At 44.9% G+C, this 18,888-nt stretch overlaps 1 protein-coding gene across 4 annotated transcripts in view; it reads left to right on the top strand.

Moving 5' to 3' along the window:
* The window catches only part of PRICKLE2 (prickle planar cell polarity protein 2), a 189,519-nt gene that overhangs the window by 147,249 nt on the left and 23,382 nt on the right, over positions 1–18,888 (top strand). For all 4 annotated transcript variants that reach the window (XM_005297853.5, XM_042849991.2, XM_005297856.5 and 1 more), the window contains 5 exons: positions 2,902–3,015; positions 5,271–5,408; positions 6,765–6,968; positions 12,387–12,573; positions 16,314–17,177. In XM_005297853.5, the coding sequence (XP_005297910.2) occupies positions 2,902–3,015; positions 5,271–5,408; positions 6,765–6,968; positions 12,387–12,573; positions 16,314–17,177 (1,507 nt within the window). The remainder of the gene's footprint in view (positions 1–2,901; positions 3,016–5,270; positions 5,409–6,764; positions 6,969–12,386; positions 12,574–16,313; positions 17,178–18,888) is intronic.

The following is an 18,888-nucleotide window of genomic DNA, read 5'->3' as shown; positions in this document are numbered from 1 at the left end:
AATCCCCAGAGGAAGCACTAATGGCCATACGCGCAGATCTTTCTGTCTGATGGCCAAGAAACAAACACCTAGTTACCAGACACCGGATTGCAGACCTGCATTAGATCCGTAGCCCCTTTAGCATACCGTGTGTGTCTTACAGCTCATTACTTGAGGGACCTGAACAACATAATTTAATTTGGCAGCTAGTCAAGAAGAAATTATTTCTGGACTCCTTCAACTTCAAGGACACATTGTGCATAAGATCTTCATTTACAACAATCTGAGCCCAGGTGATACAGAGCAAAGAGGCTAAGCTATCGGTACAGACACTTGAGTGGAAATCTTGCAAAGAGAATTCAGCAGACCTCAGTAATATGGAGGGTGGTATAGCCCAGCACGTAGATGAAAGATATGACAGTCAGAGCTGCTGCTGGAATGTATAAGTAACTCTGCTACCGACTAGCTACGTGACCCTGGATAAATCAGTTAACATCTGTACGCGTCAGTTAGCCCTTCCTAAAGGGCCCGTATTTCCTACCTGGCACAGTGTTGTAAGGCTTAATTGTTTGTAAAGTACTTGGATATCCTTGGGATGAAGGATGCTCTATAAATGCAAAGTAAGTATTACTGTATTTAGTATTTGATTTATTATTTTGAAATAAGAGTTATTTGGAACTTTCCATTTCTTTTCTGGTTTCCACACTAGACGGTTGGTTGTCTGGCTGTTGCATTAGCGAAACTAATTCTGTGCCATCTGTTTGGATCATTGCGTATTGCCCAACGGGTTCTCGGGATCCAGCAGTCCATACTGCATGTAAGACCCTCGCCATCAGCAGAGCAAAAATACATATGGAGGCATGTAAAAAACTCATCATCAGTATGAAAGCAATGATGGGAGGGTTGGAGATTAGGATTGCTTCAGATAAGGACTCCAAAATAAAGAGGCTGAGGGAGATTTTCAGAAGCACCTAAGTGACTTGAAAGTTGTTTCAGATTAAGATAGGGTGTGTCCTAAGGGCAGGTCTTCACTATGGGGGGGGTTGATTTAAGATACGCAAATTCAGCTAAACGAATAGCGTAGCTGAATTCGACCTATCGGAGCCGACTTACCCTGCTGTGAGGACGGCAGCAAAATTGACCTCCGCGGCTCCCCGTCGATGGCACTTACTCCCACCTCCGCTGGTGGAGTAAGAGCATCGATTCAGGGATCGATTGTTGCGTCCCGACGAGACGCGATAATTTGATCCCCGAGAGATCGATTTCTACCCGCCGATTCAGGCGGGTAGTGTAGACCTAGCCTTAAAGTACAATAGCTATTCCAGAATAACACCATGTGTGAACGAGCCCTCAGAAGCACAAGCCTCATTGGAGATCAGTCCCTTAGGTGTGCTGGCAGCTTTCCCCCTTAACATGCTATGGCTCCCCGCATCTGTCCTTTTGTGCCCTGCTGCCTCCGTTTGGTGATTGGGATGCGGGGTGTCCATAAGCGCGTTAGGGCTAGAGGAAGGCAGGCCACCTAAAGGGTGTAAAATCTTCCTCAAACCTCTCCTTACTCTCAAAATATAAATTGGCCTCCGCTGGTCGTGCATTCCTCATTCCTCACTCGCCCTTTGGGAAAAGGCCCCCAAGAGAAGAGGTAAGTCGGGCAGCAGCCACCTGAAAGCACCAGTGGGATGGAGAGTTCCAGGGTAAAGGACCCTCTCCCTAGTTTCTGTCCTTTGAAAGATCTTGTTAGCTGGGGCACCGCTGCCCTAGTTGCTGTTGCAGGAGGGTGGCACCGGGGGAGAGGTGGTCTCTCAGGAAGGTCAGATCCCTTGATACTTCATAGGCCAAACCCAACTTAAATTCCACAGAGGAACTGGTGGGAAGCTATGCTGTCTGAGCGAAGCACTGCTAAATTAGCAAGCGGCCGCATCTTGCTCTAGATTCAGTTTCTACGGTATCGTAAAGTAGAGAGGCACAGCTGGAGATTAACCTTAAGGTGGCGAAGGCACGAGGAGCCGTGCTGAGATCTGCACCCTTCTAACCAAACACAGATTAAAGAGACCCATCCGGCCTGCTGCTGCCAGCTGAGCATCTACCCGCCGCTGATTCTTTGCAATTTTCAGAGCTGACCAGTGAGCGTGTTCCCTCGGCCAAAGGAGAACAATTTAATTTCTGTCAAACCTTCTGGGTGCTCTTCCCAAGCCTTCAAACATCGCCCCAGCCTCCGTTGAGTTGAGCCTCAGCCAGCAAGCCCTCACCCAAGTCCCAATATCAGCCAGACGACTGATGAGCTGGAGTTGTGCATGTACTTCAAACACACACACACACACACACACGCACGGGATCTCCTAGGAGGCGGGCACAATCTCCTAGGAGGCGGGCACGTTGCGCTCCACCGTGCTGTACTTTTAAATAATTGTTTTAATTATATACTCGGAGACTGAAGAGAAAAACAAGCCTTCCAACAGGTTCTATCTGCTGATTATTTTCACAAATTGTTACAGAAAAGACCTTGAGGGTTTCAGAGTAGGTGGAGGCTGAAGTACCCAGTAATACATTGGGTGCCAGGAAGTAGCATTGTTAACCTCTGTAGCAAAGGCAGGTGCGAACACATTCTCCCGGCCAAGGGAAACATGCTAACAGTATGGACGTTAACAGAGAAAACGGTAAAGAACAACCCCTGAGAGTTAGGTTAGACGTGAAACTCCTGCTATCTTCTCTATCTCTCTTTTTAAAAACAAACTGAGTTGCTTGTTTCTATATATATATATATATAAAATAACCGGATGTTTTAACTTTAAAGGCTTTTTTTTCCATTTGCACCTTTCATTTTTAGTGACCACTTGCTCTCCACGTGTTTTGTTCTGTCAGTTGAGGAGAATGTGTCAAAGTCAATCAAGGAATTGTACTGCAGTGCCCTTTTTTAATGTTTAGGTTCACCAGTACTACAGCTGCCTCCCGGAAGACAAAGTGCCCTACGTGAACAGTCCTGGAGAGAAATTGCGCATTAAGCAGCTTTTGCACCAACTGCCGCCGCATGACAATGAGGTGAGTGGTTTAAAAATAATTTAAACATTGCAATATATCATATTTGGCGGTGAGGGGAATGCACCTTTTTGATTTAGCGTTGGTGTCATGATTAGCCGATCTACTGAAAGAATCTTGTGTACGTTACTGCAGCTTTCAGTTGTAGTTTTCTTGATTTCATTTTAAAAAGAACCAATAAACCTTTACATTTTCTATCCTCTATCTGGAATATTGTGCTATGAAAATGGTATGGCCAGGTGCCTTTCACTGTCACATATTGCTGTAAGCTCCCTTATGCAAAACTCCTCTAGAATTTAATAGCCTAACTTTTAAACCAACCTACAGCATTCGATAACAAGTATCCAATTCTTGATTACGTTTTCTAGAATGGTTTAAAAAAACCTGTGGACAGGGGAGCGCTTTCTCTGCATATTCATAAATAAAATTCTATAGAACATTAATTTCTTGAGATCCTTACTCATTAAGTCCCTATTAAGGTGATAGGTACATTATATATTTAGAAGCTCTTGTTTTGTTTTTTAAAGGTCAAGTTTTAACTTTAATTTTAATTTTTAAAATTCATCTTCCTAAAATCGGGTGGGTGCAAAACGAAGAAACCTTTCTACACTCAAAGGCAAAAACTTTGTTACAATTGTATTAAGGTTCCGGTTAAATCAACTAGAGCTAGATTTTAAATTAACTCCAAAAGTCTAAAGTCCTGTTTTGTTTCACCTAGGGCTTGCAAATGTCTCTAAACAGGGAGTGATTTTGTATTTGCGCTGAACTGCTAGAGGATGAGTTAAGATTTGTGATTTTATAGACGCCGAACCTCAACTCTGAGTTTCCAGTCAAAACCATTTACAGCAGTTTAACGTGTATTCAGACAATTACTAAATCCTGTGTTATTTATGAGACAGCAAAAAAGGGCCTCATCTTTTAAATTCTTTTCTTATGAGTGCGGATGTTGAACTTGAATATCTCATGAAGTTCCATTGCGTAAACAATGATCCTCACATTGCTCCTCTGCGAAAGACATGTCCGTAACTTGTTTTATCGAGGCCATATTTTAATGTGCTTGTCTGTGCCTGGCAAGATGCCATATAAATACAATGCAGTATTATCAGAATCCAGGAGAATTCCGAACACCGGTGAGGACAGAGTCAAATCCTTCAGGGCCCAATCCTCTAGGCCTTAAGCTTGAGCAGCTCGCTGACAATCTGCAGTGCCTGGCAAGAACTAAATACGTCATTTGCTGTTACAAGTTAGGGGCCTGATCCTGGAATTTTTCTGCAACCAGGGAGGGAGTTAGGCGTCCATTTCCCATTGAAACTCAGTTAATTCGATGACTCTACTCCCGTGAGTAAGGAATGTGGGATTGGGCCTGTTACTGCTCATGGCGGAAACATTTCTCCCCAAATGCCATAACCCGATTCCATTGGGATCAAATTAGCTTCCGATCAAATCTGTAAGCACGAAAATAATATCTGAGCTGTGGAAACCTCTCGTGCGCCGAACTTTTGGTGAGATTATAAATTTGATTGTTTACATCCGCCCGTTTCCTGCCCACCCTCCCCCCAAACAATTGGAATCTCTAATACATCCTTCGCTGAAGGTGGACATAGCGTCTTCATCCTATAGCAAATAATTAGTACCGCATCATAAACTTACGAAGAGTGGGTGTCACAGGAGAGCCATGGCTGAACCGTTACCGGGCTGCTCTAATACCTCCGGCATGAAGTAAATGACTATCCTGCCACTGGATTATAAAGAGCGCTCCTGGTCTCAGCCTTTCCAAACTTGGGCCAGTTCCTGAACCAGCCTGAATCAGCATAACTGTGTTTTACTCCAGATCATCCCTGCCGAGTCTGAGGCCTGGTCCACACTAACCCCCCACTTTGAACTAAGGTACTCAAATTCAGCTACGTTAATAACGTAGCTGAATTCGAAGTACCTTAGTTCGAACTTACCGCGGTCCAGACGCGGCAGGCAGGCTCCCCCGTCGATGCCGCGTACTCCTCTCGCCGAGCTGGAGTACCGGCGTCGACGGCGAGCACTTCCGGGATCGATTTATCGTGTCTAGACAAGACGCGATAAATCGATCCCAGAAGATCGATTGCTTACCGCCGGACTCGGTGGTAAGTGTAGACCTACCCTCAGGGGAGTCGTTCTCTCTTGGCGGTAAATCAGCCGAGCTTTATAAATAGCAGGCACAGTAACAACAGGTCCGTTTGTGGTTCTGTTCATGGTAAAGCAAAATATCCCTGCTTGCCTCTTAGGTCCGCTATTGTAATTCATTGGATGAGGAAGAGAAAAGGGAGCTCAAACTCTTCAGCAATCAAAGGAAAAGGGAGAATCTAGGGAGAGGCAATGTTCGACCGTTCCCCGTCACCATGACCGGAGCTATTTGCGAACAGGTAAGTGCCAGTTACGGGACATGTCGTTGTTCTGCCCAGTGGCATCCTTTGAGTCACATGGGGTTCACTACCTCGTGGAAAGCACGGATATACATTAGCTTGGGTTGTTGTAAATGAGAGTAAGCCATACTTGTCCCTGTGTCAGGCCCTGGGAAGTCTGATCCCCCTGTGCCTATGGAGAAGGAATGCATGCACCTGGTATTCACAGGCACGCACTGCAGTCTCTCTACCTCTGCATCCAGGTTCTCCTGCCAGAAGGCTGAATTTAACCCTTAGGTAACTGGCTAACTCCCGAGTGGGAACGGGCTGGGTGTTTTCGGGGTTTCCCAGGTCAGGTAGCAGGCAGTGGTGTCAATTTCATGCAGGCGTCCCAACCCATCCTGCCTCCCTCACCGCTGGAAATACTCCCGATTAATCTCCAGCCTGTGCTCCCCAGAGGAACCACTCCTGCAACACCGGTTCTTGACCCCAAACCAGAGTTGAGGCAGTTAGGCTGAGCTCACGCCCAGCATGTCAATGAGGGAACCGGCTGGAAGCCAGAGTGGGAAAACCACAGGGAAGCAGCCCAGCGCGGGCCAGAGGGGAGAGTTGAGGAATAAGCCTGGATCGGTAGAGGAGGTTGGTTTTGGGGCATTTAGAGAGTGGGTTGTGGGAAGGGCGACTGATGGAAGAGGGAGAAGCCAGGAGATGGAGGGAGGACGAATGGGGCCCCAGTGCCGGAAGCTGCAAGTGAAAGGGCAGTATTGTTACATCTGAAGTCGTCAGAAGCAGTTGGTTTTGCAGCGCAGTGATATGTGACCAGGTGACCAAGGCGGTTACTCCATTTGGCTCTTCCATAGAGTTCCCCGAGCAGCGGAAACTCAGCTGTGCCAGGAAGGCCATATCTCCCCTTACAGGCCTAGGGAGGAAACGTGCCCTGAGGGCACCACGCTTGCCCGTGGGATCTGACTGGCCAGCCCGCAAAGACAGTGCCACAGAGCCGGGGGTGGCAGAAGGTAGCCGGAGTCAAGCCAGCTTTGGGACACTGTAGTAATCGTAGCTGACTAGTGTCCCAAGAATTCTCTGTTTGTCCTCCGGAGAAACTGTGCAGACTTGCTGCCTTGAACGTCCAGAGAGCGACAGCTGTAACGCCTAGGGACCTTCCGGGCTGCCCTAAACCACAGCCTAAGATCAAAGAGATGGTGACAGCAAAATCAGGTTTCATTTGATGGATGCAAACATATGAGCTGTCAGCCGGGGGGGGTGGGGGGGAAGCTCCTGCTTTATCACGTTGTGTAAATCACCTTCTGAAACATGGCGCGCCCCTTCGGACTAGTGTCAAACAAACCCTCTTCCTGTTTGTTCTTCTTCTACTAGTGTGGGGGCCAGATCAGTGGAGGCGACATCGCTGTATTTGCCTCCAGAGCAGGCCACGGCGTTTGCTGGCACCCGCCCTGCTTCATATGCACGGTCTGTAATGAGCTGCTGGTCGATCTGATCTACTTTTATCAAGAGGGGAAGATTTATTGTGGCAGACACCACGCTGAATGCCTGAAACCTCGATGCGCAGCGTGTGACGAGGTAAGAACAAGCTCAACTTCATGTCCGGTGCTTGTGTTATACCTATACCTATCTCACAGAACTGGAAGGGACCCTGAAAGGTCATCGAGTCCAGCCCCCTGCCTTCACTAGCAGGACCAAGTACTGATTTTTGCCCCAGATCCCTAAGTGGCCCCCTCAAGGATTGTGCTACTTTGCGTTAATACATGAGCAGTTCTGAGAGCACTGAGCCAACTCTTTAAAAGCTCAGCTCATCCATCCCAAATTTGCCTCCGTGGCTACTGGCCCATGTGATCTGTGAAACTACTGGACGGGGGAAGTCACCTAGCTTCTAGCACCACTGTCTGTTTTGCTGTGGGATACTGATTTGGGGTATCCTGTGGCCATTCAAGTCTGCACCTCTACTAATTACGGCCGGTGCTCAGCCCGTTGGCCATGAGACTGGGAGACTTGCCATCCTAACCGAGAGGGTCCTGCCTCTCCAGCTCCAGCCAGAGTCCAATGGCAGGGAGCCGTGTGGGTCAAAATGAGGGGGACCAGCAAATTATTCCTGCAGGAAAGAAGAAGTGCTGCGGGTTCCATTCCTGCAGCACACGTCCCTCTTGGTCATCTCTGACCCACATTGCCTTCTTGCTGCCGTCAGTAATTTTCACCGGTAAAAGGGAAGGGGAAGACACCACATTTGCATGGAACTCAGTTGATTTGGGGACTTCAATGCGTGATGTCCCCATGAAATGAGGGGCACCAGGGAGACATGAATAATGGGCTTGTTACTCGGAGTGACAGTCAGCCATGGGAGACATTTTAAAGTGGCAACGCAGCCTGGAGATGGCTGAGCCCTAAATCAGAACTCGGTCAGGGAGGGCTATAGAGGGGCTTATCAGACTGAATTCTTCAGGTCCCTTCAGACCCCAATTCCTTAGCAATGTCAGTAGGTCCCAACTCTCACTCCAGCCAGCACCACTTCTCTCCTAGGACAGGGAGGTGGGAGAATAGGCCCGCCGCTCAGGCAGGTAGTCTTGAACGGTCCCTAGGCCAAACCAGTCCCATGTCTCAGCTTCTCTTTAGGGAGATTTGCAAGGGGATTCTCACAGCAGGAGGGCTGTAGAAACCACTGTGTACTCCATGGGGAGAAACAGAGTCCAGGCCCATGATGAGGGGCTGTGGTGTGTAGGTGAGGGAAGCTTATTTACCAGTTCAGCAACTCTGAACTGTGGGGGATTCTCAGGAGCTCACCTGTCCTCTGACCAGGCTGTCCACTGAACAGTCCACTTCTGCCTCCTGGTTGGCCTCGCATGAACAGTATGGCTATGGAGACTTTTGGATGGAGAGAGCCTCATAGTACCTTTGTGTTCAAGGTAGCTGAGAGCTGCAAATTTGCATTGACTGCCAATCATTTCCCCTCTTCTATAATGTCATGAGCTTAGCAAATACTGCCGAACATTCCCGGTGCAATTTTTAAAGGACATTCACTTCCCATGAACGTTCGTGGGACTGTGTTTTAGTAGCACCAAGGATTGTGGAACTATTCGAATCCTCCCCGTGGAGCTGAAGTTCTCTTTCCACAATAATTTGCACCAGAAGCCTGATTGTAAGCGTTGAAGCTCATCCAGTCGTGGAGCAGAACCAATATTGTCCAGCGTCTATGACAAGCACAACTAGGCAATGCTGCTCCGATTTCCGAGCTCAAAACTAACTTTGTGAAAAAATGTGACGCATGTTAAATCATGAATAAATCTGAGAGACTTGCAATGTGTTCGCAGACCGGAAAAAAAGGGCTGATTCATAAAGTAAATGACTTGTTATGAATTATTTACTCAGCTCTAAGATGGACTGTGATTGGTTACTGATAAAAGGCAAAGATTTTTATGCTCAGACCCAAAATGCTAAACAAAAAAACGATGTCAGGCTTGCTGAGCTACGAGGGTCTGGCGGAAGTCAAATCTCGCCTCTAGATAGGTTCTTCCTTTAGAAAAATAATCACCGTATTATGGGATTGCTGGTGGTGGGATACTCTCTGCACACGGCAACTAACATTAAAATAAACTCACACTGCAGTGCTCTGAGTTTCGTGGACTGAGGTGCAGCACCATATGCAGGCAAAACAACGAATTTTCCTCATGAAGGCGTGAGGTTTCCCTTCCGTTGTGTGTAACTACAGAGTCCCATTTCAATGTAAACAGTGTACCTCTAACAGCCTGTGTGTGTGTGTGTGTGTGTGTGGCGTGTGTGTGTGTGTGTGTGTGTGTAGACCTGATATAGCTCAACTTCTGCACTAAGTGGCAGAGAAAACACAAAAAGAACAGGAGTACTTGTGGCACCTTAGAGACTAACAAATTTATTAGAGCATAAGCTTTCCTGCATCCGAAGAAGTGGGCTGTAGTCCACGAAAGCTTATGCTCTAATAAATTTGTTAGTCTCTAAGGTGCCACAAGTACTCCTGTTCTTTTTGCGGATACAGACTAACACGGCTGCTACTCTGAAACCAGAGAAAACACACAAAGCCATATCAAATTTGGTGGTTTCAGTTTGTTAGGGTTCATGAACATTTTTCCCTTTGGTTTCAAGTTTGCACTTGATTCGCAATGGGAGGTTCAAATCAGCCCAGGGTCACGCTAGCCTAGGTCTAGGTTTACTCACAGGGTCAGGGGCATTGGAGAACTTTTCAGTAACTTTCCTGTAATGACATACCACGCGGTGCAATTTCAGCCCAGTCATGGGTGGTGGTGGTCTCCACTGTACACAGATCTACCAGAAGAAACCTCACGTTTGCACTGGAGGAGAGAGCGTTCTATATCTTATGATATGTAGAGTTTGACCCTACATTGTATTGGAAATAGACCTTAATAGAGGAGATTAAAGGGATATGAGAAGCTGAACAAATATACAAAAAAACCTTCAAGGCTGATTCTGGATATTCCTCAAGTGTCAATCTCAGTTTAAAGGCTGGCAAAGGAAATTGTTCTGGCTTTGAGAGTTATGAAAACTGAAGTGTGGAAAACCATAAGTATTATAAAAATCCTAAATCCCATCTGTGCAAGTATACAATAAAAATCCCATTGTATATCCACATCAAGTATAAAGAGCATTGCCTTATGTATCCAATTAGATTTGTAATTTTACCAATACAAAGCAAACTCTTAACCATTGAAATGGCCCTGTTTCTGGTTCTTTTAAGCGGAGTAATTTTTTTTTCATGTATTTTTATCCTTGCAAAGTCCTGTTACAAATTCTAGTACAAATACCTGTTCAATTCCCTCTTTAAAACACTTCTTCTACGTCCAACAATAATCACAAATAATATGAAATAACCGCAAAACAAAGCTTCCGATTAACCTGCTCCGTGGAATATACTGTACTGCTCCTAGCCCTCTGTCGCAGAGCAGAGTAGCTAACTGAATAGGAATGTTGTTAGAAGTCAAGAGGCCTAGACCCTATTTCAAACTCAGCTGTTCACTCACTGTGTAACCTCAAATAACTCAGCAAATTTCTCTGTGCCTCAGTTTCCTCATCAATAAAATGGGGATGTTGATTCTTCCTCGTTTTTGTAAAATAATTGGCCGTCTGTGGATGAAAAGCATTGTCGGGGTGCTACACATTGCTGTTGTTACTGCTGCTGTCTCACTTCTCACATCCTTTTTGTTTCCCTTTATAAATGGTGAATACATGATTAATAGATGTTTTAAAAAATGGTTAATCAGTTATTAATACAGAGTCCCACAGGTCAATAAGTTGCTTATTACTTTGACTTCATATCATCCACTGATGTGCTCAGAAGCATCTACAACTCATACTACTCGTGTCTGTAACATGTTTACCATATCTATGAATCATTCATTAACCCTTCATACACCAGGTACAAATGGAACCTTAATATAAAACATGACTTTATTTGCATTGTAATTCGTGCAGTGATCCTAATTACTACAGTAAGATCCCGGTTAAAGGATCTAATCTTTTTGTTTTCCTGTGAAGTGCTGTTCCTGCCTGCAATATTGTGCTATCAACAGGGTGGATAAAATGTGATGATTTTTTAAAGTTTAAAAAAAAAAAAGTTTTTTATTCAAATTGGATTTTTTTATTTAAATTAAATCCAGATTTATTTTTTAAAAATAAACCTATTTAAAATTAAATTCTGAAATTGACAACTTGTGTTAAAACCTAAATATTTTATAATGTATTAAAATCATTTAAATTGAATGCAAAAATAAATATTCAGCAATACATATAATAATTTATGGAGATATCCCATCTCCTAGAACTGGAAGGGACCTTGAAAGGTCATTGAGTCCAGCCCCCTGCCTTCATTAGCAGGACCAAGTACTGATTTTGCCCCAGATCCCCAAGTGGCCCCCTCAAGGATTGAACTCAAAACCCTGGGTTTAGCAGGCCAATGCTCAAACCACTGAGCTATCCCTCCCCCCCATGTTTGCTTCCAAGTGTTAAAGAGCGTCAAACCACGGAACTGGTGGAAGTCACTGGCTAAAAACCTGGAACCAGAATTTGTCAAAACACTAAGTCAGCTTTTGACAGCAGTCGCCGCTTTCGGCAGGTGCAAAGAGAATATTTTCTTCAGTTCAGTTTATTCCACTAATTCAGTTCAATGACTAGTTCTTTCAAGTAACCAATTGGGAGCTGAAAGAGCGGGAAAGCCTGTTTTCCTCTTCCAATCTCTGGATCCAGCCGTGGTGTGAGAGGAAGAGATCTACAGGTTCTAAAACTTTGAAGGGCCTGGTGACCAGAAACAATCAGTTCAGCTCACTAACTACAGATATTCTTTACTTTACTCCCAAGAAAGACAAATGGCCGTTGGTGGGTCATCTTAGTAAAAAGATTGGGGACCTCTGAGTTAAGCCAAACAATTGTTTAAATAAAGGTGTATAGCTAGAACGTCTCCTCGTGCGTAGCAAACAGAAGCACCAAATTTAGTGCCAAGATTTAGGTGCAATTCAGCGTATTTTAGGGGTTACCAATCAATGCGAATCAACATTTCTTTAAGAAAATAACTAAGACGTAGAAATGCAAAACACGATTAAAATTGATATTTTAAATCAAGGTTTCCTGCTTGCTGATTTAAATCATAATTAAAATCAATCCCCCTGGCTATAAATAAAACCAAGGCATCTCTTTTACTTCGATTTCCTCCCCATATCCCATGTCCAGCCCCCATGATTTATATTATGGTGGTGCTGAGAAATCCTGATCGGGGAACAGGGCTTCATTGTGCTAGGTGCAGTACAGACAAATAACAAAGATGACACTCCCTGCCCCCAGAGAGCTCCCAGTCCACATGTTGGGCAGTACACAACAGGAGGCTGAAACTGACAAAGCGGGTGGTGGTGAGCGGCATGACCAGTGTAACAAATCTCCATGTTCTGAGCCCTCTCTCTGTCTGTCTGCGATCCTGGTTGGCTCATTTCCTTCTCTGGCTTTTCCCAGATCATTTTTGCAGACGAATGCACCGAGGCCGAAGGGAGACACTGGCACATGAAGCACTTTTGCTGTTTTGAATGCGAAACAGTGCTGGGGGGGCAGAGGTACATCATGAAGGAAGGCAGGCCGTACTGCTGCAACTGCTTTGAATCTTTGTACGCGGAGTACTGCGACACCTGCGCACAACACATAGGTAAGGGCAAACTTCCCTGCCAGCCGTCAACAGGAGAGGGGGGGGGGAAATGAAGTCATGCACCTTTTGATGTGGGTTCATTTGCGATGGTGATATAGTGCTTTATTGTGCTGGTGCTTTTATTTCATTGTTTTTGGTAATATTTTGAGCAAAACACACCTGAGGCAACCTGTTGAAATGACTTTTACTTGAAAGGACATTTCTGGCACGGTTACTTGTTTCAATAAATCCTTCGGCAAGCACTTGGCAGTGCAGGAGTCTGTATGGGACTTCAGTCAATACCGCCGCATTTCCGCTGTGCGAGGAAAATCTATGTACAGCTCCCGCCAGCCATGTCCCTGCCCTGTGGATTGTATAGAAAGGAAATAACTATAGATGCAAACATCTGACTTTTCCTGGAGAATCCAGAAAGGTAATTTCTTTGTTTGAATGACTGCTTTTACAGGGAGGAGAAAAAGAGGCTGATCAGATCCCCTTTTGTGCTAGGGAGGGATTTCTTGAAACAGGAAAAACATTGGAAAGCAGTCTCAGGAGATAATCGCAAAGAATTTCACTGACTCATTTACCGTCTATTTTAACATTTTCTTTTAAATACTCTTGCACTTGTAGCTGATCCTCCTCACTCCGGCTTTCAAAGGGAGCATATGGGTTAATGAGCTGTTCCAAGGGGAAATGTGTGTTCATTAGAAATCATTAACATTTCAATTTGCTTTTTTAATCCACAAATAGATGCGATGTGCTCAGCAAAAAAAAAAAAAAAGAGAGAGAAGAAAAGAGAAAAAAACCAATAACAACTGCAGACTTAATCTAGATTTCTGGTGCTGATATTTTGGTGTTCTAAAAATACATTTGTACATTAGGTGCTAGCTAATTTCTTTCCTAAACATGGATACATTAACATTCCTTAAGCTGGTACTAATCACAATGGTTAACATCAGCTTGGCAGCTAACGTTACTACATTCTGGAATCTGCCTGGCTATAGTGCTGTGCATTGTAAAAAAAAAAAAATCTCTTTACATGGATGGATGCACAGACAGGCCTTTATTTGTCCCCGTAGGTAAGTGCACGTTTTTATGCAGTACCGCACTGTGGGGGTGGGGAACCCTTTTTCTCACATGAAATGACCAACTAGTCAACAGGGAGGAATAAAAAAATTCAGCAAAGCACTTAAGGATGTGCTTAACTTTGTCCTCTATCACGTCCCTCCTTAAAACTGATGTCTGCTCTGATGCCTTCAGAATACTCAACACTGGAGAAGCAGCTGCTATGCTTATCACACTGGTCTCGCTGTTACCTTGTGCTGTCCGTTGGTCTGTCTCTTGTCTTCTCCTGAGATTGTAAGCTCTTCAAGGGAGGGGATGTATTTTACTGTAGGTTTGTACGCTGCCTGGCACAGCGGGGCTTGGGCTTCTAGGTGCTACCACAATACAAATGATTAATAATGTAAACATGTGCTTAAGCCCCATATCAGTTAAAACTAAGCATGATCTTAAGACCTTTGCAGAACTGGGGTGTATAACGGGGCCTCTAAATGATGGGGGGAAACCCTCCTGCTTTTCCTGGAGGTAGCTTCAGGAGAGAGGGCACTATGTGGCGGAATGAAAAGCTGATAGAGTGCACTGCAGATGTTTTGACCACTGCCTTTTCTCCCTTTGGCATTCAGATGCAATATAAGTGATTTGTTTGTTACACTGGAGAAAAGAGTTACACTGAAAACAGCTCTAGCTTGGAGTAAAATGGTCTAATGGGTTAATGCAGGGTTGGCCAACCTGAGCCTGAGAAGGAGCCAGAATTTACCAATGGACATTGCCAAAGAGCCACAGGAATACGTCAGCAGCCCTCCATCAGCGGTCCCAGCGCCTCCAAACCACCGGCAACTCTGCCGATCAGCACTTCCCCCTCCCTCCCCACACCTCCCGATCAGCTGTTTCATTCCGTGCAGGAGGCTCTGGGGGGGAAGAGAGAGGAGCGAGGGCACAACAGGCTCAGGGAAGGGGGCGGGAAGGGGTGGAGTGGGGGCAGGGCCTGGGGCAGAGCCAGGGGTTGAGTAGTGAGCACCCCCCCGGCACATTGGAAAGTTGGTGCCTATACAGGGAGCCGCATAGTAACTTCTGGAGAGCCGCATGTGGCTTACGGAGCCACAGATTGGCCGCCCCGGGTCAATGGGAACATATATATACACACACACATATATAATTAGTCAAATGTACTCTCTGTGTGCAAACGTGTGTTGCACACACATGTATAATTGAGTTCTTCATAACGTTCTTTAGCCCTGAGCATTCGGTATATCATGCAGCAGTTACTAAGGTAACTACTTTTTCCCGAGAATTGCAATGTAACCAGACACATAACAATATGAATTATAACTGTGGCTTCAGTAGCTGTTTTCACCCCCCTGAAAAATACATATATCTTTGACCAAAAAAAGGACCGCCACGTATGTACCGCACACATCCTTTGTCTGCCTCTCTTTGAGCCAGTCTGTTGTAATTCTTTTGGTGTTAGGCTCTTCTGTTCATAAATACAAAGTAACTGCTCTCTGCTTGCAATACATGTTGAGGCGGGGAAGGGTTAATGAAAAGACATTTTGAATTTTCCCCACAGGAGTCCCAGGAAGTTGGAATGACAACGTAATGACTGTGTTTCAGTTTAATGGTTATGTGGGTTAAGTGCTGACGGATAGACTGCCCATTGCCTGCTCTCCCATTGGCTACCCCATTTTTAAAAAAACTGTCTTTAGACCTTGTTGAAATTTGAACCCTGATGTGGGGGAGTGGCGGTACGGCACATGAGTCTGCAGTGCAGACTTTAACACCAGTTAGTAAAGAGGATTTCAGGGAATAGAGATGATTTAAAGCCAGCTTCCCATTGTGAGTACAAAGAAGAGCTAACGTGGCAGGGATAATTCTTGGGTAGATATGGTGGTGATCAATTGCAGTTACAGCTAGTGTAACCTATGACTGGTAAGCCTCATGAGTTTGCTTGTTCAGAGGAGATTCTCATTGTTAGGCCTACAAGGAATTTAATTCGCTCAGTAAGCCAGGCAGGGCTGAGTGAAGGCAAACTTCATCCCCTGTACGGCTGCTACCTAATGGATTTTGACTATAAAGCAAGCCAAGGTGATTGTTCACGTAGTCTCTTTACCCTCTCCTCTTTAGAGAAGAGGCTACATTAATTAAAATAAGTTTGGGTCTTAAAATCTACAGGGAATAGAGCAGTCAAGGACAGGGATGGGTTTATATTTGGCTACATCTCGTAACTGGGAAAGCAGCACAAAATACCTCTTCTGGGTTGTTGGTTTTGGGGTTGTTGTTTTTTAAGTAGCTAGTGGTTTTATTGCATTGACTTCAACAACTGTGTGAAGAACCTTTCGTGTTCCTACCATTGTAAACATGAAATAACCATTTAAAATGAAATAACCCCTGACTCAGTTGTGCCACCTTTTCTCACATTGAGTAAGTCCCTGGGTTCGGCCTTGAACCTGTGAAGACTTATACTTAGCTTTACACAATTTAGTAGTCCCATTGAAGTTAACAAAGGATTGGGACCTATATGTGGGTTATTTTTATGGACCTGCTCCTCAACATGAGGAAAGATGGTAGAATCAGGGCCTTTCGTTCTTCATTTATCTTTCATGCATTGTTAGACAATGAAACCACTGAAATTTCTGGGGAGTAACTTGCAATTCATGACATAGCTCTTACACTTTCTATATGTTTTTTTTATTCCCCCAAAGGTATTGACCAGGGCCAGATGACTTATGACGGCCAACATTGGCATGCTACAGAAACCTGTTTTTGCTGTGCTCAGTGCAAGAAATCCCTACTTGGTCGACCTTTCCTACCAAAACAAGGGCAGATATTCTGTTCGAGGGCATGCAGCGTGGGCGATGACCCTAACGGCTCGGATTCGTCCGATTCAGCATTTCAGAATGCAAGAGCAAAGGAGTCCCGCCGCAGTGCCAAAATTGGCAAGAACAAAGGGAAAGTGGAGGAAAACATGTTAAATCAGTGCAGTCAACTGCAAGTGACCTCAAATAGACTTTCTGCAGATGTGGACCCACTGTCGCTACAGATGGATTTGCTGAGTTTGTCTAGTCAGACTCCTAGCCTAAATAGAGAGCACATATGGAGGAGCAGAGATGAACTCTACCATTATGGAAATCAAATGGAGCAAAGTCAATCCCAAAGCCCCTTGCAACTTCTCAGCCAGTGTAATATAAGGACTTCCTATAACCCAGGACAGGTCCCAGGCACTCAACCAGATTTATGGTCCAAACATTTCAGCAATCCAAAGAGAAGTTCATCTATAGCGATGAAGGGTCATAATGGAAGCTTCATCCAGGAGTGCAGAGAAGATTATTACTCAGGAAGGCTTAGGTCACAAGAAAGCTACAGCGATATGTCTAACCAGAGTTTTAATGAAACCAGAGGAAACGTCAAAGTTCCAAAATATGATGAAGAGGAAGAAGGCGGGAGGTCTACCCAACAGTGTCGAACAAGGCATCCAATCAACGCACTTAAATTCACTGAGGACCTAACACCCACCGAGCAAACGCCCCGGGGCTCAATGGAGTCCCTCGCCCTTTCAAATGCCACAGGTAAGACACTACCGGCTAGTACAATGTTCTGTTGTTAATCCTGCAGCCAGACAGAAAGGTAGGTGAATCCACCCGTTAAAACAAAATGATGGTTTGCTGTATGGAAGTAGAATTGCAGAGCTCTGCAGCAGCATAGGGAATGCATGTGGATGATGATGAAAAGGTAGAGATGCCTCCGGGGTTGAACAATCTAATTGATTTTGCAATGCAAAAATCAGAGTCTGAAGCCCTGCGGCTGTGTGGTGGAGCCGGTGACTTGCGTTTGAATCCAGAGGGCACCTCCATGGATACTTTGTTTTCTGTTTTGACTGTCCATTACGCTAGGTGCACATACTCCTAAAATCCCTAAATAACTGGATCAAACAAAAGAACATAAGAATGGCCCTACTGGGTCAGACGAAAGGTCCATCTAGCCCAGTATCCTGTCTTCCGACAGTGGCCAGTGTCAGGTGCCCCAGAGGGAATGAACAGAACAGGTAATCATCAAGTGATCCATCCCCTGTCGGCCATTCCCAGCTTCTGGCAAACAGAGGCTAGGGACACCATCCCTGTCTATCCTAGCTAATAGCCATTGATGGACCTATCCTCCATGAATTTATCTAGTTCTTTTTTTAACCCTGTTATAGTCTTAGCCTTCACAACATCCTCTGGCAAGAAGTTCCACAGGTTGACTGTGCATCGTGTGAAAAAAATACTTCCTTTTGTTTGTTTTAAACCTGCTGCCTATTAATTTCATTTGGTGGCCCCTAGTTCTTGTGTTATGAGAAGGAGTAAATAACACTTCCTTATTTACTTTCTCTACACCAGTCATGATTTTATAGACCTCTATCATATCCCCCCCTTAGTCGTCTCTTTTCCAAGCTGAAAAGTCCAAGTGTTACTAGTCTCTCCTCATACGGAAGCCGTTCCATACCCCTAATCATTTTTGTTGCCCTTTTCTGAGCCTTTTCTAGGTCCAGTATATCTTTTTTGAGATAGGGCGACCACATCTGCACGCAGTATTCAAGATGTGGACGTACCATGGATTTATATAGAGGCAATATGATATTTTCTGTCTTATTATCTATCCCTTTCTTAATGATTCCCAACATTCTGTTTGCTTTTTTGACTGCCACTGCACATTGAGTGGATGTTTTCAGAGAACTATCCACAATGGCTCCAAGACCTCTTTCTTGAGTGGTCACAGCTAATTTAGACCCCATCATTTTATATGTATAGTTGGGATTATGGTTTCCAATGTGCATTACTTTGCCTTTATCAACATTGAATTTCATCTGCCATTTTGTTGCCCAGTCATCCAGTTCTGAGAGATCCTTTTGTAGCTCTCCACAGACTGCCTGGGACTTAACTATCTTGTATCATCTGCAAATTTTGCCACCTCACTGTTTACCCCTTTTTCCAGATCATTTATGAATATGTTGAATAGGACTGGTCCCAGTACAGATCCTTGGGGGACACCACTATTTACCTCTCTCCATTCTGAAAACTGACCATTTATTCCTACCCTTCGTTTCCTATCTTTTAACCAGTTACCGATCCATGAGAGAACCTTCCCTCTTATCCCATGACAGCTTACTTTGCTTAAGGGAAGAAGTTACACACACCCCTCACCTGTTCAGCTTCATCCAGAAATCACTCCTCTGTCTAACACCATTAACCCTCCCACTTTTGACTCCGCCTCTTCGCAGAACCCTTGAGGATATGGCAAGCT

This window comes from Chrysemys picta, chromosome 7 (genome assembly GCF_011386835.1).
Source record: "Chrysemys picta bellii isolate R12L10 chromosome 7, ASM1138683v2, whole genome shotgun sequence".
Lineage (NCBI taxonomy): Eukaryota > Metazoa > Chordata > Testudines > Emydidae > Chrysemys > Chrysemys picta.
The sequence above is the reverse complement of the archived record's forward strand: the minus strand, read 5'-3'. Positions and strand labels throughout refer to the sequence as shown.